This window comes from Stegastes partitus, unplaced genomic scaffold (genome assembly GCF_000690725.1).
Source record: "Stegastes partitus isolate 25-593 unplaced genomic scaffold, Stegastes_partitus-1.0.2 Scaffold1818, whole genome shotgun sequence".
Lineage (NCBI taxonomy): Eukaryota > Metazoa > Chordata > Actinopteri > Pomacentridae > Stegastes > Stegastes partitus.
The window spans coordinates 24,097-50,727 of NW_007579549.1; the positions used below are offsets into that span (position 1 = coordinate 24,097).

The window sequence follows — 26,631 nt, forward strand, 5'->3', positions numbered from 1 at the left end:
GGGCTCACAGCTTCAAGCACAGAGTCCTAGAAGAGTGCTGCTCTGGAGTGGAAGGACTGGACCATTCACCTCATCCCCCCCCAAAAGTATTCAGCTACCAAAAGACCACTCAAGAGAACTGAAGAGCGGTGTTTGCGTCATATTTCTGAAGTGGCACTGCATAAAACCTCTGCCTTATTGTATCACTCTGAAATGGCTGTGATTTTATAGCTGCCACCATACATGGATACAAACATTTAAAAAAAAAAAAAAAAAGGTGGTAGCTGACAGTGACCACAGTTGGTACAGCACGCCGTGACTTTGTAAGCTCCACAGAGTACATCTCTCAAATATTAATGGAAGCCCAGTAATTTTCTGAGTTAAATCCGATGCCAGACGTCCCTAGCAGCCTCTCTAACAGCACCCAGAATGTCTTCCTCTCATGTCTGCGGTTCTCCTGAGACAGTTGTCAGCTCCTATCTGAATGCATTTCCAGCCATTTGCTGATGTACTTCCATTTACTTTCAAGGAGAGGAGAGCCAGTGAATAAGATTGTATGTACTCTAGATGCAGACTAGAGCAAAGGAGAGCCCTCGGTAGTAACACACAGGGCGATGGGGACTTTGAGGACATATTTCTGGTTTTCAGACAAGAAAAACAGAGCCAAGAGACATTCAGCATGTCAATGCATGCATGTACAGTAGTGTAATTCTCTCAGTTACTGGTGTAATCAACAGTAGTCACTGCTATAGCCAATTTACACCCCCTCATCCACTGTTTGCTGCAGCACAAAAACAAATATTAATCAGTGACTTTCAATCTAAAACTGCCTAGCTTAAAGGAATAGTTACACATTTTGGAAAATAAGCTTATTTGCTTTCTTGCCAAGAGTTAGGTGGCTGTTTGGTAAATATTAACCTACAGCAGGCAACCAGTTGGTTTACTTTAGCACAAAGACAAGAAACAGGTAGAAATAGCTTGATGTGCTTTGTCCAGCAGTGACAAAGTCTCTCTACCAGCTCCTTTAAAGCTCACCAATTAACGTGTTATGCCTTGCTTGTTTAGTCCAAAACCCAAAGAATAAAAATGGCAAATGGTTTTTATGCTGGACTGTTTCTTGGACGGATGCATTAACGTCCTGGAGTCGTCACTGTCATTTTTGCCAGACAATCAACATAAAAATCGGGAAGTTACAGAGCGCAGCCAAAAAATAATAGTCATAACAGTTGGGCATGTAAACCAGTTGCGGTTATATAAACAATGTAAAATTTAACTAGCATTAAATTGACTGGTAGGTAGATTTTGTTGCATTAAAATAGAAAAGAGATTCTTTATTTTCAGTCTCAGTGCTACGCTGGATTCCTGCGTTATGCATCTTGTGATTTAACTCTCTACAAGAAAGCTAACAAGTATATTACCCAAATGTTATTTTAACTATTCCTTAAAAACCTCCAACAGCAGCAAGGCAACAGCACTATAGAAATCCAGTCAAGATGATTTTTATATAAAAACAGTTTATTGATTTATCAACAACTGTCAGCTGTACAATCCTTATGAATGATGACACGTGTATGCTACACAGTCTAACTTGTGTTGATGCAGAGACCATTCCTGTCTATGAGAAGATTGTAGTGGAATATTATGAAATACTGAAGAAAGCAAACAGTATACCCAAAATGTCAAATGTGGTAATGGCTTTGCCTGCCACCTTTATGAGTAACCCTGTAAGTCTTGCATATCAGTCACAGGCCGTCAAACGAGAGTATAATAATTAACTCTCCTAGACTGATGACTGAACTTTGCTGAGTGGAGTCATGAATTTTCGTACAATAGTTGAGTCAACAGACTGAGCTCAAGTCACAGCTGCTTCCACATAAAACCCATCAGTCCTCCAGTTGATAGATATCCATTTCCATGTCATAGAAAGCAGCCAGTGCTCAGTGATAGGTCTTCATTAATAAGTTGAATTTCTGCTGACCTGGGCCAAAGGTTAGACGTAACTGGAAACCATGATTTTCTCCTTCCTCCGGTCTGAAAAAAGGGCCTTTCCAGATTCTCTACTGCTAAAATCCATGGGACAAATGTCTGTGTTACAGCAAATAGCGAAGGGGGGAAAAAGCCGTTGTCAGGGAGAAAAAAATCCAAATTAGATTTCCGAAAAGGTCATTCTGGACAACGAACATGAAAAAAAAGCCAAGGAGGGAAAAAAAACTGAAATAGAATATCCTCTTACAAAGTCCTAATCTAATTTCCATCCCCAGAGGGGACAGAAAATCACGGAGAGAACAAGAAAGAACCATCACAAGCGTAACTGGACACCAAAATATAAATCTATAAAAGGCCTTTTATTACTCCATTATGTACACTTTTCACAGGACCTCCAAGGAGAAGCTCCAGAGCGAAGCGCCGCTTCTAGTTGTGTCATGGAACTTTATCTCCACATTAAAAAGGACGAATAAAAAAGAAATATCCAACAAACAGAAAAACAGCAAGACATTATTTTCTTCTTAGTGCCTTGGGAAACTGCACTCGCTGTACAAGTGTTAGTTTTATGAGTGAGGAAGGGCAGAGCCGAAGGACACAACTTCCAGGGCCTCAACAGCGCCACCATCCATTACAGTCTGGCACTGCCAAACCTCCTGCCCATCCACCCGGGGCTGCACGCAACATCCATGCTGTCTGTGTGAGGGAAGGTAGATGGAGGAAGAGTCTACTGCTCCTGAGCATGAACATGCTCCGATCCAAAGCAGTCTGTTCTAATAGATCACTTCATATACAGTGGCCTTCTTGTCACCAGAGCCTGTCACAATATACTTGTCGTCTGTCGAGATGTCACAGCTCAGGACAGATGAGGATTCCTTGGACTGTTAGGAGAAAAAGAAAGATAAAAAACATTTTAGTCTTGGAGGCAGATAATATACTCAGCTACATTTAAAGTTAAGTGGAGAAGATTAGCTGACTACAGGGCAAGATTAGATTGCAGCGACATCAGGTTCTGGCCTGACGGCCCTCAAAAAGACTTCTTTGTCAGGTCAATATTTCAGGTTCAGTTTTCACTGATAGGATAGTCCTGTCAGACAGCGGTCGCTGTGCCCTTCCTCTCAGAGACTACTGTGCATACTTTTGGCCTGGCTGCAGACAGAGTGTATTGATCTGCATACCTGGAATATGCTGGCGCCATAAGGAGTCCTCCAAGCGTTCAACAGATTGTCCTTCCCAGTGCTTACAAACCATTTACCTGCAAAGAAAAAAAACAATGCCATCAGGCCAATTTGAACTAAGAAGTGGAAGGTAGAATAACTACAAATGAAAAGTCATTACATCTGTAACCTTAAGGAACACAATGACTGTAAAATACTCAGTGCAGTTTTAGCCCTAAATAAAATAGGACAGGGTAAGGCCCCTTCCCAGTTAAGTACAGTCAACATCATCTCTTTTCTTTGTGCTTGTCCATACCACAGTAGGCGAACTTGAGGGAGAGGACACAGCTCTCATGTAGGTGGAGCTGATACTTGTCAGGTTTTGAATGGTGGAGCACCTCCACATTGCTGCTCTCCATACCCACAGCGAGCCACTCTCCAGTCGGACAGTAGCCCAAGGAGAAGATCTGGACATGGGACAGACCGATTATTAGTTCTGGAGCTGAAAGGAAACCACTCTTCACAATAAGTCTGGTTGAGTGTGTGTGTCGTCTATGTTACAGGGGTGTACCTGTGAAGTGAAGTCATGCTGCTGCAGCTGTCGACCCTCCCTCAGATCCCAGGAGCGAACAGTGTTATCGAGACCGCCTGTCCACAGCTTAGTGCCGTCATGAGATATGTCAATACAGCTAGCACCATCCGTATGACCCTGGAACTGCCTACAAACAAAGTCAGACGGCATACAAACATTTATTGACATCCATTTTTAAAAGAACTCACACACAAGAGCAACTCTGCTGTGGGGCCAAAGCCCACACAGTGTGAATAAGTCTTTTTCTCCCAACCTAACGAGAGTCTGGTTGTGCAGGTCCCAAACGGCAATGTTTCCATCGCTACAGCAGGAGAAGCAGACTTTGGCGTCGGGGCTGATGGCCAAGGCGTAGCATGCCGGGGCTGAGGAGGTGAGCTCAGCCTTGATGCGGGGTGTCTGAGAGGCCAGATCCCAGATGGTCAATGTGCTGGCCTCGCCTCCAACAATCAATGTGCGACCATCAGGCAGCAGCTTACAGGAGCGGATGTAGTTATCCCTGTTCTGTTGCACAGAGGACAAAGCGAATCAATACATGTTCAGGGCAGTGGAGCCAGAGAGAGATTTAGGAACAAATCGTGGGAAAACAGATGAAAGTCCTGCCATCATAATAAATCAACTAAAGGGTGTTCTCAAACCTAATCCGCACTGAGTGGACAAGTTTTCAGCTTGTTGAATTTACATATTTATTCGATGATGTTCACATTACAAGCCAACTATGAATTATCGGGAAATGTTGTGTGATGTTTATCTTTTTATTGGTTGTTGCCAGAACGACTTTCATCTATTTTAAACAAACGCTGAGTAAAAGCATCAGCTGCATTTGTACACCAATGCATTTGCTGTCAAACTGTCAAGTGGGATGTGGTCCTCATGTATAACAAAGGATTATTCCATTGTTAATGGAATGAGATTGTGTATAAACAGTTTACATTTTCTGAAACAACTGCACAAAAAGAACAAAGTGTAGAAAAAAGAAAAGGTTCTGATGAGTGAAACGTGAATAAAGACGCGTCCTCACCAGACAGTCCAGTTGGGACACGGGGCTCTTGCTGCCGGGTTGGCTGATGTCCCAGATTTTGACACAGCCTTTGCCACCAGTATAGACATGACGTGTGGGGTTGCTAATGGTAACAGCACAAACCACCTCGCCGTGGCTCAGTGTGTTGATCTGACGAGCATGGCGTGGAATACCGGGGCCGATCAGGGCGTCGGGTGGGAAGGGCACAGGCTGCATCTGGCCATCTGCGCTGACGTGGAAGGAGTAAGCTCTGAAGGAAAAGATGGGCTCGTGTAAGTGTTTGACATCACTGCCGTTTTTAAAAATGTATGAGCGCAACACGTTTGGTAAGACACTTACGGTTTGCCGCCAGAAATGGATGTGAGACTGGCTGGAAGGCCCGGGGCTCTCATGTGAGTATGAGGATCAAACCCCTATGAGACAACAATATAAAAATGTTCAAACAACAGTTCTGGTACTAACCTGTGATTACAGTAAAACCTGCATAGCTGGACAAAAGAGCTGGAAAAGTTGTTACCATGGGGGAGCGTCCATAGGCTGCTGCTGCTGCAGCGCTCATCTGAGGGGAGATGTGCAGACCAGCATACACCCCAGGACTAGTCAAGCCTCCGTTCATTTCGTGATGGCCCATCATAGCAAAAGGGGTAGGATAGGAGCCTGCAATGGACAGGGGGGTACGCAAAGCTGGAGCTGCTACAAACAAAAACAGTAGATAGATATCAGTATGTGACATAGCTGTACACTGGTAAAGAATGGAAAAAGATTATCTCCATTTCGAGGGAAAAAAAGAGAATGCTACCAACCAAGAGCCTCCATGCCTGGTGGTTTGCCCAGGATGGGTCTGAGCCCAGGAGTGGAGCTAGTGCCAGGGGTGGGGGCATCGTTGCGGGGGGTGGGGGTGTTGGATTTGAGACCAGGCGTGGAGGATTTGTCATTCTGTCAAGGGAACGAAAGAGCAAGCACATTCACAATCCCGGAAACCAGGCACTGTGCAGACTGACAATTTGAGAGCAAACTGAACTTAATCCAATCTAATTCTGACAACCCTCATAGTCCTGCAGAGCCATAAACTGCTATTTATTCTAAAACCTATTATGGTCACAATGGAGATGGGGCCGTTTTTATCCCCTTACTGCTTTGGCTTTAATCTTTTAGTGAGGCAGAGGGAAAAAAATCCTGGAATAGTTAAATACATTGAGCTATTAACAGAGAAGACCTGACTGATCCTGATGCGGGACAATATTATCCCTGACGTTTAGTCATGCACTTAAAGCCCCGACAGCCATTCCTAATCCACTGCAGAAAACGTCCTAGATCTATTTGCATATATCCCTTTGCTCTCTCTGCAATTCTCAGTTAAAACCCTTTCTGTCCTAGTTTGTCCACAACTCTCTTGATGTCTTACATGACTGAGCTCCTTGGCCTTGGAGGATGGGGTGCTTCCAGAGGACGCCACTGATGCAGGGCTGTTGGGGGTGTCCTTCTTGGGAGGGCGGGGCTTATCAATGCCATTTTCAGGTGGCGAATGGGCTGGACTTGCCCGTGGAGTGGCAGGATCCTGGAGAAACACAGCAATAGATTTTCATGTTTATGTAACAGCCACACGTCAGTGCATGTCAATATTCCATTTGCAATTACATGCTATGCTGCTCACCTCATTAGACACATCTACCACCAAGTCATCACTTTTCTCTCCATCACTGTCCTGTAAAGATAACAACCAAACCAGTCAACTTAGCAGACATATTCAAAGTACATCTCAGGTCACAGTGGGGGGCCTAAGGAGCACTTTGAAATTTTGGGATATAAGCTTATTTGCTTTCTTGCTGAGAGTTGGATGAGTCTGGAGCCAGGGGCACTAACTTCCTGGAGTCTTGTTGTCACTGTAAGGTTGCCAGGCAACCAACAGAGACTCCAGGAAGTCACTGTTATCTGCCAAAGATTTTCCCGCACATAACCCCAAATGTAAAACCAAGACTTGGTTTTTTTAAAATTTATTTGGGTTTTTGTATGGACAAGATAAAAGGTGAGAGGTACGATTTTTTTTTTTTGTCTTCCCACTGTAGCTTCATAATTGACAGACCTTTTCATTCAACTCTTGGCAAAGTAAGCATACTTCCCAACATGTTCAACTATTTCTTTAATGACTTACATATCTACTCATGCCGTGACTTACATATCTACTCATGCTGTCCTTCTCCTCCACTTTGCGTTTCTTGGAGTCCAAACTGTAGTCAGAGGAGCTGCGATGCTTCTCGCTGGCTGCGCGTAAGCTTTCTGATGGGGATATAGAGTTATTCTGCGAAGGGAAAACCAAACACGCTTTATTACCATTTTGTCTTCTTTCATAAAAGAGAGCAGCAAGTCATTCATCCATTACAAATTCACAGAGAACACACTGTGCCAATCCAAACACTAAAAAATGCCTTATTCACACAACGATGGATACAGCAGACTCTTAAAATGCAGCTGTAGGCCAGCTCCACACAGTACCCTGATACCAGCCAAGCCCAATCTCACACACAAGCCTGTCCCTGGCCACACAACAGAATGGGCTGTTATCTGAACTGAAAGGAGGAGAGCTTGTTTTCTGAGCTGGGCTCCCTCCTCCTCATAACTGGACAACAAACAGCCTCACAGGGACATGAGCAGTGTGTTGTGGCTGAACAGAGGGCCTTTTCTCCAGAGTCAGTCAGGCTAAGCGTGAGAGGGAGAGGGGAGGAGAGACACAGGGAGAAAGAGTGAGAGAGAGAGAGAGAAAGAAACTATATGTTGTGGGCACTGGGCATTGATTGCCGCAGCGCGCTTGGGCACCATGTCAGCTCAGGCTTTGAGCTCTGATAAAGAAAGAGAATCTATATCCTGCCAGTGGGCACGGCAGCGTGGGACTGACTGGTGCTTCTTCATGGAGCCTGCCCACACAAGCTGGGACAGCTCACTCAAAACGCCAACAGAATGGGAGGCACTAGGCAGGTGTCCAGCGGCTTTCACAGGAGTTTGCCATTTGCCTGTAAACTGCCAAGTTCTCCTGATTCCCTCTGTCCCTCATTTGAGGACCAAAGCAACAACATGGACTAAGTCAGCGGCAACCCAGAAACGCGAACAATGGCTGATGGACTAGCAGTCTGGGCAAAGGGCCACTGTCTGCATAATGGCTGACCTTTAAAGAGATGCTTAGTGTGACTCATTAACCAAAGTCACCACTCTACTATCAGATGACCTGGGACGAGAGCACAGAAACAAAACAGGCCTGCTAATCGCCCCAGGAGTTCCATTTCTTCAGACATGACTGCACCCATTCAGCTGGCCCAGTCTACAGAAACACAATCTCACGGGCCCATCACAAGCCATCAGAGATCGCAGCATTTCAAATAAAACGCTTTAGCAGGTCCAGCCAGATGGGGTGGAGAAAAAGAAAACAAAACAACTCTCCATTTGTGTTCATAAATATTCATCACATGCCAAGGAAGAAGAAAGAGTGAGCTGGTAAACAAGGGAGACAGTAGAAGGGATCAAATAAATCCTTTAAGAAGGGGAAGTCCAAGTCCTTCTTTAATTGTGATGAAATTACAAGGCTTCTAATCTCTCCAGCATGATACCAGTCATTTCCCTTCTGGATTAAACACACAGGATTTATATTCCAAACCTCATTTTCCATTAATCATTTTATTGAAAGCAGATTACAACAGCGCATGAAATCAGCGATAGCATGCAGTTAGCAAGAATCTTTTACCAAACATTTGGAGCGGAGATGAAAAAAAAAGAAAAAAAAAAGAAGCAATGAATTACGAAACCAACAAACCCTGCAACAAAAGCAGTTGCGGTTTTGGACACTCACCGTGCTCTCTGTGTCGCAGACATCACAATGGCAGTCGAGGTGATGATGAAAGCAAGTGGAGCAAAGGGAAAAACAAGTCAGTTAGCACATCATAACAGATGCTTCTGGCTGAATGTGTGAGAATCAACTGCAGGGCACAAGGCCCCTCTTATCGCCATGTATTGGAGTTGGTGAATAGCTTATGCAGTCATGGGCTGGGAATGTACCAGCTCATTACCCAGACAGAATGTGAACAGACAGGATGTGCTCCTCACCTAAGGGCCCTACGATTCTGCTCTAGGGAGTGAGACGCACTCCACACTAAATTGGTTTTTGCCTGTTTAACATCTTTCCAATAGTGTTCAAATTAATATACATTTCATTTCTTCCAAATAAACAGGTCAGACAGTTAATACCCAATTGGACATGTGACGGATGTTGACTCCTCACCTCTATGTTCCAGATCATGGTGGTTCTTCTCATCCTTTACGGGGAGGTGGGCTTGGCTGCCCAGAGCGCCCAGCGCCAGCAGGCCTGATCCAGAGCCTGTCACAGGGGGGATGCCAGGCGGCTGCAGGCCTGAGGGGTGAGGTGGCAGCTGGACTGGAGGACCGTGAGCAGCATGGGAGAGGTGCTGTGCCTGAAGCTGCTGCTGCTGTAAGTTGACAAGGAAATAGACAGACAGACACCAAGTGGGTCGGAGGGAAAAAGCAAGGAGAAACCACATACTAAACACGAGGCTGATCAGTTAAACCCCAGATGATATTAGCACATTCACACATCTATTACTGTCAGGAACAGACAGCAATCCCCCTCAGTGCTATTTCCATACCAGACCAGGGTGGCATAAGCCCTAGATCTGTGCTGAGGAGAGTAGAAATTATGACTAACAATCTTCTCAACACGTCTAATGTATGAGATGCAGGGCTTGAGACTTTTAGTCACACAGTGTTAGAAGTGCACAATGAAATGAAAACAAAACAATATACATTTTTGAAAACTCTACATGAACAAAACACAGCAAAACCAATTTTGATTCGACCACAGCTCAACACAGAGAAAGATCCTTTTACATCAGGTAAACTGGTGCATTTCATACTGCAGTGCCACAGAACTCCCCGTGCCATCAGTGAGTTGAGCATTACAGAACATGAAGCTGTACAGGAAGCTGTCAGCCTGTGGGCTAAACAATACCTGCTTTTTAAACACTTCAAAAACACAACCAGTGCCTGTTAACCACTCATATATTCACATCCCTGGATTGACAGAACATGAATCATTTGCACACCCAAACTTTAAGAGACTGAGGGAACGCTAAGTGCCAGAAGCTGGCACTCCTTCCCTCTCACTGAGTCTTTGAGTGTGTTTTTGAGTGTGCGTCTGGAAGGCTGCTGTGGGAGCCAGGACCAGGGGTCCCATGCTGGCACTCAGTCAACCCTCCAATATTCACCATCAATATTTGAAAGGCACAGGGAAATAGATGGGAGTTAAAAGGCACTCAGTATGGAAGTAAGCAGTTTAAAGCAAGGTTAAATAATACTTAGCTGAGACACCAATAAAAACATCAGCAATTTATTACCCGTCTACGAGCCAGCTGAATAATTCAGCTGCTGTTACAGCATGCACCTCTCTTTTACAAGACGGACTTCAATCAGTGGCCATTTATGGCCATTTCAGGAATATTAGAAGCTTTGTAATGACTAAAGAGGAGGCACAACACACAGAATAAGGTGGTACGCAGGCCTAACACATACTGTAGTAAAAAATACATTAAGTCAGTTGGAACTGGCTTTCAAATGTCCTGAAAAATAATATCAGGAGGGTCTTTTTAATTGCTTCTTGCCTTTTGTATGATCTGCCCTGGAAGCAGACAGGACTAGATTAGAAAATAGTTTTTAACTTGCAACCTTGCCCTTTGTTCCACGGGGCAGATGTCAATCCAATTACAAAATGTACCCAGGACAGAGAGAAAGAACAGAGAGCCCAAGAGAGAGTGAGTGTGTTATAATATTGTGTCCATGAGGGAAATTAAGGAGCCAGTTCATTGGCAGGGGAGAGCCATCCTTGCTCATTGTGTTTAATGAGGCACTGATGGGTAATAAGCATGGTTGATCAGCAAGATCCCTCATTAGAGGGCCATAAATGAAGACAATAATAAATAAAGAAAGGAGTCTGGGCCATTTCCTCTAATTTAATATTCCAAGATAAAGACCTACTCTTTGCCTCTTTTTTTTCCTCAGACTGAGTGCAGCCTCAGAAAAAAAAACACACACAGGCAAAATTGAGCAAATGTATTATAGTAGTCTCGGGTGTGCTAAAACACCAACTATAGTGAAGTGTAGCACTTGGGCAGGAAAAGTGCCATGCAACATGCACAAGCCCTTCAAGCCCAGATGTGCGCACACACCAAGTCCATTAACAACAGCCTGGTACAGACAGATATTTGTGGATGCCACTGACCATGAGAGCTGGGTAGGCAGCTTGCTGCTGCTGAAAAGGAGGACAGAGAGTGGTCAGGACTGGAGCTGCTATGTATGCTTGCTCTCCATTATTACTATATACTGCAGTTAATGGTCTTAAAGACTTTTTTTTTTTCTCTCATCATTCAGCACCCTTTGAAAACAAAGAGTGAAGGATTATCCAGGTGGCCACTTACATTGAGAAAGGTGGGCTTATCTGAACTGCCTCTTGTACACTTTAATATTTTGTGGACAGGAAGCAACACTAGTCAGGTTCATCTCAACACAAGCAGCTGCCCTAGTTGCATTCTATTAATGGCCCTCAGTTCCATCAATAAGACATGCAGCTGGCTCCTGGATGCTGCCTGTCTGCCTGGCACGCTCTTTCACCCCACCTTACTTTACAATATACATGAGGGTTTTGGCATGCCTACAGAGCTTCTCCCTAATGAATAACTAATGGAAAGGTATTCGTAAAACATACAGTAGCTACATTTCCACCTCCTCCGACATGAGGCCTCACTGTTTCATAAAACAGTCCTGGTGCCACACAGGACAGCACACTAAAATCATGAATGGGCTCGTCAATATTTCATAAAACATGGATTTTTAATGCTGCCAATTTTAAATTATAGACCAACAGAGATCCAAAGTGACAGGATCACAGCTACAAATTCAAACGTACGGCAATATGCCAGTATTATATTGTTCTAAATATGAAAATCACCTACACAGGAAGGAGCCACAAATCAAATTTGCTATTCTTAGGAACAACTGCTGCTTGCAGCTGCTCTGCTTTGGTGAAAGTGTAATAAAGCATCTGCTTCAGTTCAACAGATAAAAAAAACAAACAGTTTTCCATCACCTCAAGACACCGACTCAGACAAATTCAAGGGAGCAATTATCTCAGAACAAAAGGTCACCAAGGGGGCATTAATTGAATTCCAATAAGTGTCCCCAGTCATCAAGTCAGCCTTTTGGGCCTGCCTCTCGTGCATATTAAGCATTCAACTGTAGTAATAAGATCAGTGATAGCCGGAGCTTTGTATCGTAGGTGAAGCCCATCACTTCTGTTTGAGGAGGGCAGGGTGAGTACGGCTGATCAATGAGGAGCAGATGGTGCTTTGAAGCAGTGATGAACACCATACATTACTGCTCAGTGCTGCGCTGTGCAAAGAACTGTGCAGCAGAGCCGTGATGGCTGACTGCTGTCTGTATTGTCTCTGCTAGCTTGCAGCGCTGGCTGTGTTCTGTTCACCCTCAGCCTTTTAATTCCCACAGCTATCCAGGTCAACAGTGAGGGATGAGGCTCCTCGTTAAAACCTTAGCCAATTAAAGCAATATGGGCTGCGGAGGGGATCTCAAGAGCTCTCAGACTCGCATTTATAAACACACAACAAGGCAGTGAAGATGCCACCGAGACCAAAGCTGAAGCAACAGACCGGCTCTGGAGAGCTATACTTATTATGTATATATATAGTTGAATTTATTGGTGAAGAATATGGTATGAAGTTAGAAAAAAATATTAATATGAGCACATATGATTCAAGAAGAAGCAAATCTGCACAATAACTGTTTCACATTCTGTACACTAAACAGCTGAGACTACTTGGTGCATGAACAAGTACTATTCAAAGCATTTTATGTGCAGATTTGCCCCAACCCAAAGTCAAATAAAGGAATAAAAGGGAGTATACACACGGTGAGAGGCAGATTGGGAAGTCCACGTACCCCGATGATAGCATTCAGCTCAGTCATAGTCACCTGCTTAGCCCTCTCCACTGCCTGAGCAACCTGCTGTTGGTGCTGTGGGAAGACATTTACAAAAGATTATTGGGATATGCCAACATCTATCACACACCCACACTTACTTATCTGTGAATTTCACACTTAATTTTCATAGCATTACTGGAATTCTGAAAGTGCCCTCACATACAATTACTCAAATAAACTGTTAAACCAGATTTTTTTTTTAAGTCTTCAGCATACAAGCAAAAACAAATGGCTTTATCTTGGTACTAAACTGTGACACTGTTTAGAAGCCATATTCAGAACTCACCTCTTGTGACAGGAAAGGCATAATTTGAGCTAAAATTGCGTTGAGCCGTTTGGCAATCTCCGTCTGGAAAACAAAAGGGGAGGAAAATGAGACGGTAAAGTATGAAACAGACAGTGACTTCATATAACCCCGCCTTTAATGTTTACACCGATTAAGTCAATTACTGCGGCAATCAGAACTGCTTGACTCAACATCCTCTAAACAGCGTGATATTGACATTTGAAATATTTAAAACATTAGGAGAGCCCAGGGGGATGGAGCACAGCTGTGCTGAGAGTGCACTCCATGCTAAACGGATATGAGCAGGCAGAGTGCTGCTGTGTTGAGAGGATCCTCTCTCACTCTGCCCTCCTTCCCCTCATCTGCAACTGCACTGTCCTGCAGTTAACCTCAGAGTTAAACCACACAACCACACCCCAGGAAGGGAGGCCCACTAACTAGACTGCTTTGTTTACTTACATGTGACAGTGTAGGCAATTTACATTAACAATTATAACTGCACAGAGAGCAAAGATGATGAACCATAACAACCTTGAGGGCAACACACCTTAAATTTAGAATCAATACCATTAAAAGACAACGACCAGTCTGCGTTAAGAGTGCAGTTTGCTAAGGCTCAGCCTTTCCAAGAATGAAGCCAGAGCCATTTCTCTCTGCAATCAAGTGCCCAGCTCACCACCCTCCTAGCCTCCTGCCTCCATTCTTCTGCTTGTCTACCAACTGCCATGGCAACGGCTGCAGCCCTATCTTGCTGGGATCATTATGCAAATGGCACCTCTGCTTGACCGTAACAGGCTTTAAAATCATATTACGTGCTTGGAGGCAGGTCATTAAATTGAATTTTCAGCCTGTCGATCACATGAACGTACCAAATGAATGGTGGATAAAAAGAGCAATGGGAGGAGGTGTGCAGAGGGGGGTGTGATCCACCCCCTCTCCTGTAAAAACACTGCACAGCCGGCTTGTTCTGCCTCCTTCTCCTTCCAGGGATGGGAGATGAGACTCTCAGGTTCAAGCTCTGCACTGGGAGCAGAAAAATAACAGTGCCAAAGCTACATCATCTATGGAATTTATGAGCTGCAGTTCAACCCAGGGCCACTGCGGAACACAAACACATCACAGGGATTTTCTCAGATTTTTCATTTGGAGCAGCACACACAATGTACTTTGCAGACCGCCAGCTTATTTATTACACATGGCAGAAATGCCAGGCAGTTTTGGCAGCCAGACATATTACCTCTGAGCAGAGCCAGAGAGATTGGAGAGTAATGTCCAACAGAACGAGACCTGCTGACCCAAGCTGCAACATGGATAGCCACTTAACCAGGCAAGCCAGCAGGACAAACAACAAACTGAAGATGAAATATCAGGTGAAACAAAGCGAAGCCTGGGATCAGAAGCAATAATATATGGTAGCATGTGTTAGAGAGTACAATAGTCCATAAGATAACACTGATTATAACTTGATTATTGCCTTCAGACAAGAGGGAGACTGAACGGCGGTCTCCAGTGACACAATAAATGTGACCTACAACTAATAAAGCACTGAAAGGGTTAGATAAAGGTTTTATGGGCATTAGTATTAATGCGCCATAGTAAGTGCTCTGGAAAGAGCTGAAGAAGACCCTCAGAAATGGTTGAAAAGCTACAGGGCCTGTATAATCCATGTTTGTTGAGATAAGCCATGTAAATAGCAGTCGAACATTTGACAGGATTTGTGAAAAGGCCTTGAGCGCACAGTCCATTCCTCTGTAGCTTAGTGTCATGGTGACAGCTGGCTGGGAGAGGTCAGGAGGTGACTGATCCACTGTGCCCTAAACAACTGGCAGCCTCTACACTCTCGCAGCACAACATGCAAATACATGGAAAAGGCATCAACTCAGCTCGCCGCTGCTGTCAAAATAGATACAGTGCAGTGCTGGGAGGTTTTTTTTTTTTTTTTTTGTTCTGCTGGCAGATAAAAATGGGGCTGTTGTCACTTTAAGTAGATGACAGCTTGGTCCTTGAGAGGCCAGCTTTACACTGCTGCTACACAATTACAGGTACTCGGACCTGTGTAGCACCACTTTAAGAGCACTCTCAGGCTGGCTTGTCAATGGTGTGCAGAGAGGTATTCGCCTGTTGCTATCAGCAATGGGAAAATGGACTCGAGACACTGATGAGGATTAAATGCAGAGGGAAAACAACTGGTGGCTCTGGTCACATGATCCATCTATAAACAATACTTCACTAGTCCTATTCAGAGGGCTGGCAATTTGTCCAAGATGACAGCACTGCCTGACTCCTGATTTTTCTCGAAAGAAGAAAATCCAACTAGTACCAGCAGCTTGTCTAAGTCAGAAAATGATGTTTCCACTTAACCGACATATTGCACAAAGCCTCATGGTCTTTGTTAGTGTGAAGCAAGTCCAGAATAAATTTCTAATTGGCATTTAAAGTTATCTGTATTGATCTGAGCAAAGCCAAAAGCCTGCCTAAATGGATACATGAGTCATTATGCTGATTAACCTTGTCAGCTGCAGCAGACCGATTTTTTTTTTTTTTCTGTCCAAAGGGCGACTCAATCTTAAAAACAATAAACTTATTCTAACAAAAACAAGACCATAACCGGCTTTGCTATGCCACATCTTAAATACAATACAGTAACTCTCTGTTTATGTAAGTGGACCTGACACCCAACAGTTCACACCCTGGAATTATTAAACTGCAGTCCAGTCCCACATGACAGATTGGGGATATGGAAGCAGCGATGGTTCAGGGAGCCACGGTTTCTCCAACCACTTTTCACTGCATGCCTCTTTTGTATGAGCACTGCAGACAGACCGCTGGCTGACCAAGTTTGCTTTGGCACTGGTTATGGCAGATATTTTGCTACTTAGCAAATGATTCCTGCAGGCTTGAGTCTTATGTACGTGTTACGATTACAGGTAACAGCCAAATCTGACTGGACCTCACCAACATACAAGGCCCAAACCCCAAGCTGCTCTTGGAAACAAGCACCATATGACGGTAATTACTGGCTGACATCATGCAGCAGAAATTAGCCGTTCGTATCTACATACAGTCACGGCTGAGAGAGGGATCAGATAACAGCACCACATCAGTCCATCTTAGCTGTGCCGTTGTGTGCATTCTGAAATCTGAATTATGTCCCTGCACAGTAATGAAAAAGGCACAGTTAGAGGAATGAATTTCCTCACTATGGAATAAATCTCCTGGCAGGAAAATAATATGCCTGTGTGCATCCAATAATCCATCCCAACCCTGCCTGTTAACCACTCCCCATCTTCTCCTCCTCCCCTGCCTGAGCAGTAAGCTGGGGGAGCTGCACGGATGGGGCCCGCACTGTTTGCTCACAAACACGCCGTTCAGCAGGTTAGGGCCCCACTGATGAATTATTCAAGCGCTTCCATCAGCTCTGTTGAGGTTCCTGATAAAAGTCAGGCGCTAAAATGGATCAGTCGATTAACCTGTTTACACAGAGCTGGGCTGTTGCCCCTCCCCCATCGCTATTCTCCAACTTGTCTCCGGCTCCCATCCCCCCTCTCTTCTCTCTCCTCTGGTTGGCGATAAGTGCCTGACAGAAGCTATCAGAGCGGCCCGAGCCCTGACAGACATGTGGCAGTGTGACACTCGGCCCAGACACTGATGGATCACCCTACCACGCCAATCCGCCATGCTGCCACGCTGTCATTAACCAAGCCAGGCAGCCACAGGGGAACAGACAACCTCACTGGTTTAAGAGCTGCATGCAATGGAATCTCAGGATTACTCATTCATACAATCTTTATCGCTTCAGGCATCAGAGTGATTGATCTGTGGAGCAATACAAGATAGGATCTTTTGATAGAGATAAGGGCACAATAAGAGACTAACGGACTTTTGCTCCGCTCTTGTAATTACTGTTCGTCTTAAAGAAACACTGACCCATCAGCAGTCTTCTCTTTTTAATCATTAAGTCAAAGGCCAAGCCAGCCAAAGTCTACCTTTAATCTTATCAAAAGGTTGATTTAAATCCAGGCTTTACACCGCTTGCAAATTCTCCCCCACTCCAAAAAAAAGGTTCACAACAATAGTACAAGCGGTTGTACAAGGTTGCAATTGTGTTGTCTTGTTTGTGTGCGGCAGATCTGCGTGTTTACAGCCTATTACTGGTGCTCAGTTCACAGCCTGTGAGAGGCTCCTCCTGGATCTGACATCCCCTGACACTGTGGAAAACCAGTGAGCTGAAAAATATGAGGAACATGATGATACATACCTGTTTGTGCATCTCTATGTTCAACCCATAGGACATCTCGTAATACTGAAATGAAAGCAAAGATTTCATTGTGGTTAAACAGATCAGTGAAGTCACATTTAAAAATATACAAACAAGGCATCTTCCGCTCATAATGGTGATTTCAGAGTAACTAACATTCCTTAAATTGCCACAAATCAATGCTATTGATCACTACACTAATTACATCATAACATGGTTTTGAACATTATGATAAAAACCCAGGTCCAATCCCAGCTTCCACAGGCAGAGGTGATAAAGATCAGACAAAAAATAAGGGAGCAGCTGACAGTGAATAGTCAATAAATCGATATTTGGTTGTTTGTCGTGCGTGCAGGGGAAAGAGGGTTAGATTTATTGATCACCATCTTAAGCCCTCAGATCTCCATGATGTCTGTTTACTTAGTGTAACGTGATTGCTCAACACTCTTGATATTTCCAGCCAGGTCAGTCTGTCTGGCTGAAATGTAATCCGTGAAGCCCACAAGTGGCAGCCGGGGCAGAAATGGCTTTCCAGTCAGCGTCTATTTGATGAGGCCAATGCATTATTCAGTCCATTAGCTTCTTCGAAAATTACTCTCAAACAAGAGAGCCATTCTGTCTGAGATCAGAGCCCCACAGCCATAGCGTAACTTGACACCCAGTCCTGGCTGTGGGATACTTCCCTACATGTTTACCTAACCTCCTCCTTGTCAGGCTGACATGTTGTTTTCCCATGAAAAAAAAAGAAGAAGAAGTTTAATTTAAACCTGCATGTATTGGTTTAAATCATGCTGTGTTTACCTGGGCCAACAGAGCACACCGTCACAGAAGCAGCTTGTGATTGCGTCATGTCTGAGCTAATTTCTTGCATCAGGGGCACACCTATGTTTTCCTAAAAGGCTGCTAAAATAAAAGCTAACAATTAAAGGTTTGCAAATTATTAGCGAAAACAAACTGCGGCACGTCCTCCATTTTGTTTACTGTGGCGCATTTTCCCACACGCAGCTCTGGGCCTCCACCGTCAGCTCACACCTAATTTATGGCCATGCATATGTCTGAGCGTGGAGTCTCCTAGGAGAATAATCAGATCAGCACACACAGAGGGCAACGCTGCAGTCGACCCTTGGAGATCAGGGGCGTGCTATAATGGAGCCTCGGCCCACTGCCGCCTGCCTGTCAGGAAGAGCTCCTCCGTAACAACCGGCTACAGCGAACCCCCCTGAGGGCTTTCACAGGCCTGTACCTGACACTCAGCCCGCCCTAACCACCACATAGGTGATCACAATAGCCTGTCTCACTCCACCCCAACTAGATCTTCAACAAGCCTTGCAATTTGGAACCATAATTGCTCCCTATTGTAACATAATCTTACCATGACATAGTGGCGCTGCATCTCCGTCTTCTCATTGGCCAGTTTGTCATACTCCACCTTAAGACTAAAATAGAAGACAAGGTGTCATTTTCAAGCGTCGCTATCGCCTCAATAATTCACTCACACTTAACCACTTGACAGCAGAGGATAAAAAACTGGTCTTTTTTCATTCCTGCACAAGTCAACAACCAAAATATTAGCCCTGAACCTTTTACAATCCAACAGATAGTAAATGTTGACTCTGACATACTTTGGTAATAATCATTACCTGTGATACTGGGCTTGCAGGAACTGAAATTCATCTTTAATCCTGTCACAAGACTCTGCTACGGTGAATTTGAAGCCAGGCTGGCCGGGCTGATGTGGAGCCTGAAAAAAAAAAAGAGGTAGTGAAAGGGGGAGAAGAAAAAAAAATCACAACAGTTTAGTCACACAGAAGAAAGTTTTATTCATCATTTTCTGCATTGTGTCCCGTGCTGCTGGTTCTGCTGAGAGGAGCTGAATAGTCCTCACATTACTTTCAGGATAATATCTCCTCTGCAGTAAGACATCACCACACCACAGAGGTGGGTCTACTTCACACCTCCAGAAGCTAATAACACTACATGAATAGGCTTTCACACTGAATATGAAATTTAATTTATTTTTTTAAATGAATCAAAACCACCACCACTACCACCTGTCCTCATGTTCAGCACGGTCATATGTGAGTGTTTGGACTCAGTAAATATCTCCAGGCATGCAAAAACCATCTGCATCCATTTAAGTGCATATTATGATGCAGCAACAAGAAAATGCATATAGAAAATCTGATGAGCTGCTTTGGGAAACGCTTTGCATGGCAGATTTCAGAGGGAATCAAGCACACTCAATGTGATAAATACGTGAGCATGGATAGGAAGCGCGTCTTACCGGATGGCGGCCTTGTGGATACATCTTGAAATGTATCCTTTGTTTATCTCTCCAGTGTGCAGGTCCTTTGGCAAAACGGTTGAAAATTGCTCACAGCCACACCAGTCTCAGCAGACACGGGTGGTGGTGGTGGTGGTGGTAGGGGGTAGGGGGGTAGGGGGGGAGGAGGTCGTGGAAATCCTGTGTTGAAAAATGAGGCGGTTTAATCTACAGCCGTAAAAAAAAAAGAAGAAAACAACTCAATACAGTTTACTAATAAGTAGTCAGAACACCAAACTAGTCCCAGCTCGTGCAGCCATGTCAAGAAGCAGCACCGGAGTCGTGTGCTTCTGTCTTCCTGATGACCTTATTCGGTCAGTGGTCAGCGACACACGGAGAAAGAAAAAAAATATATATCTCAATTCATAATTTAAACCGAAGGAAGCAGTGGAGACGCTACTTTTACGCAGCGTAATTTTAACGCCTGCGCCAAATTGGTTTTTTGTTCGCGAATCCAATCTTGACTGATGTTTGTCAAAACGGCCAAAAAAAAAAAAAAAAAAAAAAAAACTCCTTCTCGGTAGGACGTCTACATTCAGGCCGACAGCAGCTGGCTTCCACCTACTGTTTGACTCCGCGCAGAGCCGTGTGGAAGCGGTGCGCTGTTGGAGCGTACGCCCAAAATTTAAAAAAAATAAAACTGAAAAAGAAATCAACAGCTCCGGTGAATACATACCCGTGCGTGCGTCCCAACGCCCGACTTCTGTTCCGGAAGAAATAAATAAAAAAAATAAAATAAAAATAAAAAAAAAACAGAGAAGGCTACAATTCGAGCGTTTAATCCCTCGTAATGTCAGCGTGGTGGACGCAGCTCCCCGACAAGCATCCTCTCTCTCCTTCCAGAACGCACCCAGCCAGACTGGGGGAGCAGTTGGGAGAAAATTTGGTGCGGTCGGGCTCGATTAAACTACTTTATTCTTCAGCCGCGAACCTCCGAGGAACCTTCTGTGGCTGGTTAATCCTCCCCAACCAACAACAAAAAAAAAAAAAAAAAAAAAAAAAAAAGAGCGAGGGGAAAAAAATAAAATATGCTTCCAAAATCTGGACTCGAAGAGATTCTTTAAAAGCGTAACATGGTACTCTCCACAAGCTCGCATTTCCCCCAGTTGTCCAGCTTTACCCCGGTTGCCACACACAGGCAGCAGGGCTGAACTGCCGTGAAAGCGCCTATCTGTCCAATCGCATTACGCGGAAGGAATACGGCCACATCTGCCTATCGGAGAGCGACGGCCCCCACGTGGGGGTGCAGCGGTACATGACATCATCCTCGCGGATCCACAAGGCATCATCCGTCCGTCCCACCGTGTACAACAACAACAACAACAACAGCAGCAGCGGCGGCGGCGGCGGCAGGCAGTGATGTGCCGACGATCATATCCCAAATTTGACAGAGACAGCACAAATTCCACATCCGCGCCTCATTAGAGGGGGTTTGCTTGATGAATTTTTTTTTTTTGGGTGAGACCACCAGCGGGACGGGGGAGGGAGAGAGGGAGGGAGGGAGGGAGGTGTACGGTGCAACAAGCATACTTGATTTTTTTTTTTTTTGCCCCATACAAGAAAAAAAAAGGAAAGGGAAGGTGAGTTTGAAGCTGTAAAAAATGTGAAGCAAGTGCAAAATACAAAGCTCTGCTCTAACTCCCCCCCTGTTTCTCTCCAACACACACACACATGCACCGTGAAGGGCACAATAATGACCAATCGATCGACGACATCCACCAAATTGAAGGGACATAAATTTCGAGTTTTAAGTGTCTCGTGATTCCTGCGGCCGCTCCTGCCTCCGCCGCTGCCTATCAGGGCCGCCGGTTGCTCGGCGGGGGGAGCGGAGATGATTGCCTTTGTGTGATATGAACATCAGCCATGTCTGAGCGCTGCCTCTGCGCCTTGTTTTCAAAGGCTCTAGCTTCCCCCCCACGTGGGACTCCTCTGCGGCTTTAAGGCCTCTCGTCCAATGGCGGCGCGGCGCACTTACTCGCCGGCCTCCCATTGGCCCGCCGGCGCCGAGCCTGTCATTCAGCGAGCCGTGTTGTCAATCAATACCACGCGGGGTCAAGCGCTGACAAATGCCTGCGCTCCTCGGTCCTCTGCCTGTGAATAGAGCCTGGAATGGCTGCTTAATTAGCTTCCAATGGCTTTTCTCTCCAGTTCAAACAATCTGTTACCACCACGTGGTAATGAGAGCCTACATTAAACAAAGGAAGAAAGGAAGCATGCAAACAGTTGTAACATTACAACCTGTAGTTTTCCTTTACATATGGGCCCTATGTAACCAGCACACAAAAAGGATCCTGTTTGCCTTCCTCACAAAGGCCAATGTTTCTAGCATTAAACGTCACATTAATGTTATACAATCAAAAGACCCCAAAATAACTCTTCTTGTGTGTGTGTTTGTGTGACACAAAAGGAGCTACCGGTTGTGTGTTATTTATCAGCTGCGATAACAAGCATGAAAAAACAACAGCACATGCATAAAGATGCAGATTAATTATGTTATCTCCAGCCTTTTAATGTGTAACACTCACTGGAAGCTGCTAAATTAGCAAAAGACACGTGGGGATTCATGTGCAACATGTAATTCTCTTTGTATTTTTGTGTGTTTTTATCTTAGTTTCACCTTGCTTTTGTTTGGCCTTACTGTTGTTATTTTGCCCTCTGGGTATGCTGCTTATGCTTTGTCTGTCAAAGCACGCTGTAAACCCTTGATTTTCAAAGTGCTATCCAAGTAAAGATATTAATATTGGTATTAATCGCGCACAGTGCCGAACATTGTCTGTCTGAGGCCTCTGTGAGGTGACTGCAAGCAGCCGTGCTTCAAACTGGCTGGAGCAGAAGCTTTTGGGGAATGCTAAGGTCATTATGTCACGTTAAGGTCTGAGATTGCCCAGCAGTCGTCTTACTTGCCATTCTCGTCAGTCACCTCGAGGATGTGGGATAACTGTGTTATTTCCAAAAGTATGGAGGCAGTCTGTGAGAAACTCAAGCACACACAAGAGCTGGCGGGCTAATCTCAGCCAGGCACCCCCTCATGCTTTTCAATAGAGAGTGCTTGGATTAAAGGCAACAAAAGGCTGGGCCAAACCCCAGGGAGAAGGGGGCCCTCCGCCCACTGAGACCCCCACACTGTTTATTTACACGGAAACCCCAGCCTCAGTGAAACTCCCACCCTCAGGCATTACACACGGGCCTGTTTGCAGAGGTGGCTCTAATTCTTGACAGAGCAGGGATTGTCCTCACTCCTGCCACTTTGAACTGACTAGCAACTCACTTTCCACATAGCTCAGATATAGCAAGTGAGCAAATATTTTCCTTCTCGCACAGAACAATTACCTCGAGGTCACGATGTTCAAAGGTAGGTATGACTGTCACAGTCTGCGTGTGGAAAAATATGTGAGTATCCAGTCTGAAATCAGGCTTTTGCAGCCACAGAACGAGGCAAAGATCTATGATATGGTGGCGCTATTTATCATGTTGGATGTATTTGTAGATTACACAGTACTGGCTCATTAATGTGACTTGCAGTTAATAAATGGCTCGGCCATTTTTCTCTCTCGTGCCGGCTTGCTTTCCTGTTCATGAAGCAGAAAATGAGCGCCCTGTTACTGCAAAGGCTGGGTTGGTATTGCGACGACTTGCACTTCAGGGTGCTGGCATGCTGTTTGTATGGAGATACGCAGACTTACATACCGCACATTCACAAACAAACACACACACACTGTGTGTCGCAGCCACGTCATTCACAGGCAGGAGGCAGAAATTCACAAAAACACGCACACACACATTCCATGCAACAAAGGGCCCACAGTGTGCGATGGGGAGATGAATTGCCTGTACTGTATTATCAGGATGACTCATCGGACAGTAATCAATGAAAACAGGATGAAAGTTCTTATCAAAGGAGAAAAATGCAGACATGAAGAGTGTCTCAAAACAAAAAGAGGCTTTTGGCAGGAATCTGGAGTTGTGTAGCCCTCGGCTGAGGAGGACACAGCCAACTCTGATATTATTATTTGCTGCAATCAGCAACCCTCACTGATAGGTACAGGCAGTCATAACAAAACACGGACAAGTGTTAGCTTAAAAAGCCAGTTCTCTTTTAACCTGTGGATCCACTCATATTGAAACATTTGCCCAGAGAACAGACTTTCTAAATAAAAAATAAACTTCAATCTAAAATCAAGAAAACACCACATGGTAGCACTAAAAGCACAATGTGAGAAAAGACCTATGCACACCCAAATTTCAAATGAAGTTACTGCTTTAGAAGCTAGTTACATGCAACTTTTCCCAACATTTAGGTCAATTAAATAACTCTTCAAACACTATCAACACCACTGTGCTTTTCCTGGTGGATCCTCTTCACCCTCATTTCTTATTATAGCAGAAAAGTATATTACGTCTCAAAAGAAACTGCCAAAATATTTCACAGTTGGTGGATTTTTTCTTAATGCTAATCACATTTAAAATTCACAGTTGATTGCATTCTGCCAGATTATAACACATTAAAATTAGATATACTGCAGAGTCTTGCAAATGATTATTATTATCATTAAACCATATGTATGCAGTTCACCCGCCAAGATTATTACATGAAAGTATGTGCTCGGAGTTTTAGCGTCACATTCAAATGTTAGTCAGCGAAAACACTTGGTTTCTAGCAAAACACCTCAGTCGGTGCTTTAACCTGCTAACGTACTTACTAAATATACAACAGAGATGACAAAAAGTGAAACCAAACCGCAACTATTTGTATTCATTTGACTGTCAGACTGTGAGAAAACTCGCTGATTGAACTGATAGCACATTGTTAACACCCAGAAAGCCCACATGCTATTTTCAAAAAGGGCTGAGGGTAGCAATAAAACCATCTTAAACATTTACTGGTGTTTGCTAATCTGTTCATGTGAGCAGCGACCCTCATCTTTCACTTTAAACGTATAAATCGCACCGTTCCAGATCTGCACATGACCCGAGTCCTCAGATTTAAACACACTGCCGCCAAAGCCTTTAGAAGTTCCGCAATCTGTAACCCGTCTCCGTGTTGAACAAGCGGCTGATACATGAACTTCTCTTCCTCTCACAGCCTCATTCACGGATGTAATATTGTTTTATTATTGTTGTATGTCCACCACACGCAGCAGAGCTGGATGGCTGCCAGCTATATCCACTTAAATTCAGCAGCCTATTTACAGAGAGGTGATGGTGGCAGACAGTAGCCCTTCTAAACTCATTTTTTCACTCACACTCTTCACACTGTATAATCAAGAATCAGAATTGCTGTAGTGAGCGCTTGTTCAACAGACTCTTAGCTCAGGAAATTTGTAGATGCATCATTTCTATTTTCATAACTTACTGCAGATTACAGCTAGTTGCAGGCAGCTAGTCTGTGCATTGAATTATTCCCCCGCTGACGATCTGCTCCGTAAATTCAGCACACGCATACTGTAAAAAAGGATTCAGCATTAAACTGATCAGAGGATCAAGTGGTGCCAGTTGATTGAGAGGACCTTGAGCTGCACAACAAAGATTTTGTTACTCTAATCCAGTTTGCTAAATGGCTAATGTGATTAAAAAGATTCTTTCGGCCTAAATTCAGTTACGGTTCGTGATTACATTCACATGGCATGGGAATGACTTCACATGACTGTCTTGAAAGAAAATTTGTTGTCAAGGTAACAGCCCATGCAGGAAAAGTGCAATTTCTACTGAGGTCAGAGTCTGTGAATTGTTTGGCTAAGTGTCTCATGAGCACGAACATTATATTCACTTACATCAAACAGCGATGTAGGCAGGGCAAAACCTCAGCAGTGAGAAATGTGATGAAGTACCTCCATAGATCTGAATTTATCTCAGAGGGTAATGAATAGTAAGCAGACCGCTTTAACTAGCTCCATAATGACAATGTGAGCTCTCAGAAAATCTCCTTATGAGACCACAAGCTTCTGTCATCATATACTGCATTTCACCACTTCTGCCTCACTGAGGAGCATTTCATATTCCCTGGCACACAGTAATATAGCTCCACTCCTCCATGCCAAATTGACTCCACAAGTGCTCCTATACCTGCTGACTGACACATGCTCGCTGAAAATGATTCCTTCACCAGCAGCCAGCATTGCTGCTTGCTCTGGAGGGGTGCTTGATTCCATTATTAAGTTGAAAAAGTGAGACAGAGTGAGGGGATAGGGAGGAAGAGAAAAAAAAAAAAAAGCTTGACTGGGTATAAGAATAATAGAGAGCTGAGGAAGTTATCAGGGCAGGGGAGAGTAAGGCTGCCGTCTGACAGCAGATCAGAGAGCTCCTCCAGCTGGAACCTCTGCTCATGAGCCCGGCAGAGCAGCGCCCAGCAGTCGACCGGGATGATGAGCTCTGCTGTGCAGGATGGGTCAGAACAGTAGCACCTATGCAGCATATATCATCTCCACACGGACACATCACGCTATCGTCGGTGCCGAAGGAAGACTTCAACTCCTTTGCTTAAGTAGAAGTGAAAGTGATTTACTGTACACTGCAAAAAAACAAAAAACAAACAAACAAAAAACACGTCTTTAATCGTTTTTACTATCATTTTTTTCAACAATTTACAGTTATTTTGCAGATTGCCCCTGTTTGGTTAAATTAGAGGCAATAACCAGTAGAATCATGAAAAAGTATTAAGTTATTAAGGCCAAAACTGTAATAATGTTCACATCAGCAATCTGTATTTTTTTTTTAAATGGTCATTCATTCTATGAAAAATTACACCAATTCTTACTGTATTTTAATTAGCAGAAAAGACCAAAACTGATTTTTGCTGTTACTTGAAAGAAAATCTGTGAATATAAAGGATGACAAAACTATCATTTTACAGATTTTTGCAAGTAATACCTTGTGAAATCAGACAAAAAGTATTCATTGACACAATGAATGAAAAAACAACAAACCCCCCCAACAACCATACTTTACAAATAGTACAATGCGTAACTGTAGAATTATACTGTTTTACT

General features: G+C 44.2%; 1 protein-coding gene across 1 annotated transcript; it reads right to left on the bottom strand.

Annotated features, from left to right (window-relative positions):
* Positions 1-1,476: 1,476 nt before the first annotated feature.
* On the bottom strand, positions 1,477-20,750 carry LOC103372739 (protein groucho-2). The gene is made up of 21 exons (XM_008302447.1): positions 20,322-20,750; positions 19,607-19,813; positions 18,963-19,063; positions 18,695-18,758; positions 17,323-17,367; positions 13,065-13,127; positions 12,707-12,811; positions 8,997-9,201; positions 8,568-8,575; positions 6,906-7,028; positions 6,384-6,434; positions 6,135-6,287; positions 5,533-5,665; positions 5,247-5,422; positions 5,069-5,142; positions 4,730-4,979; positions 3,965-4,212; positions 3,691-3,838; positions 3,436-3,586; positions 3,141-3,217; positions 1,477-2,843 (listed from the first exon to the last, which is right to left on the bottom strand). The coding sequence occupies exons 2-21, from the start codon at positions 19,628-19,630 to the stop codon at positions 2,736-2,738; spliced, it is 2,307 nt and encodes a 768-aa protein (XP_008300669.1). The 5' UTR covers positions 19,631-19,813; positions 20,322-20,750; the 3' UTR covers positions 1,477-2,735.
* Positions 20,751-26,631: the final 5,881 nt, after the last annotated feature.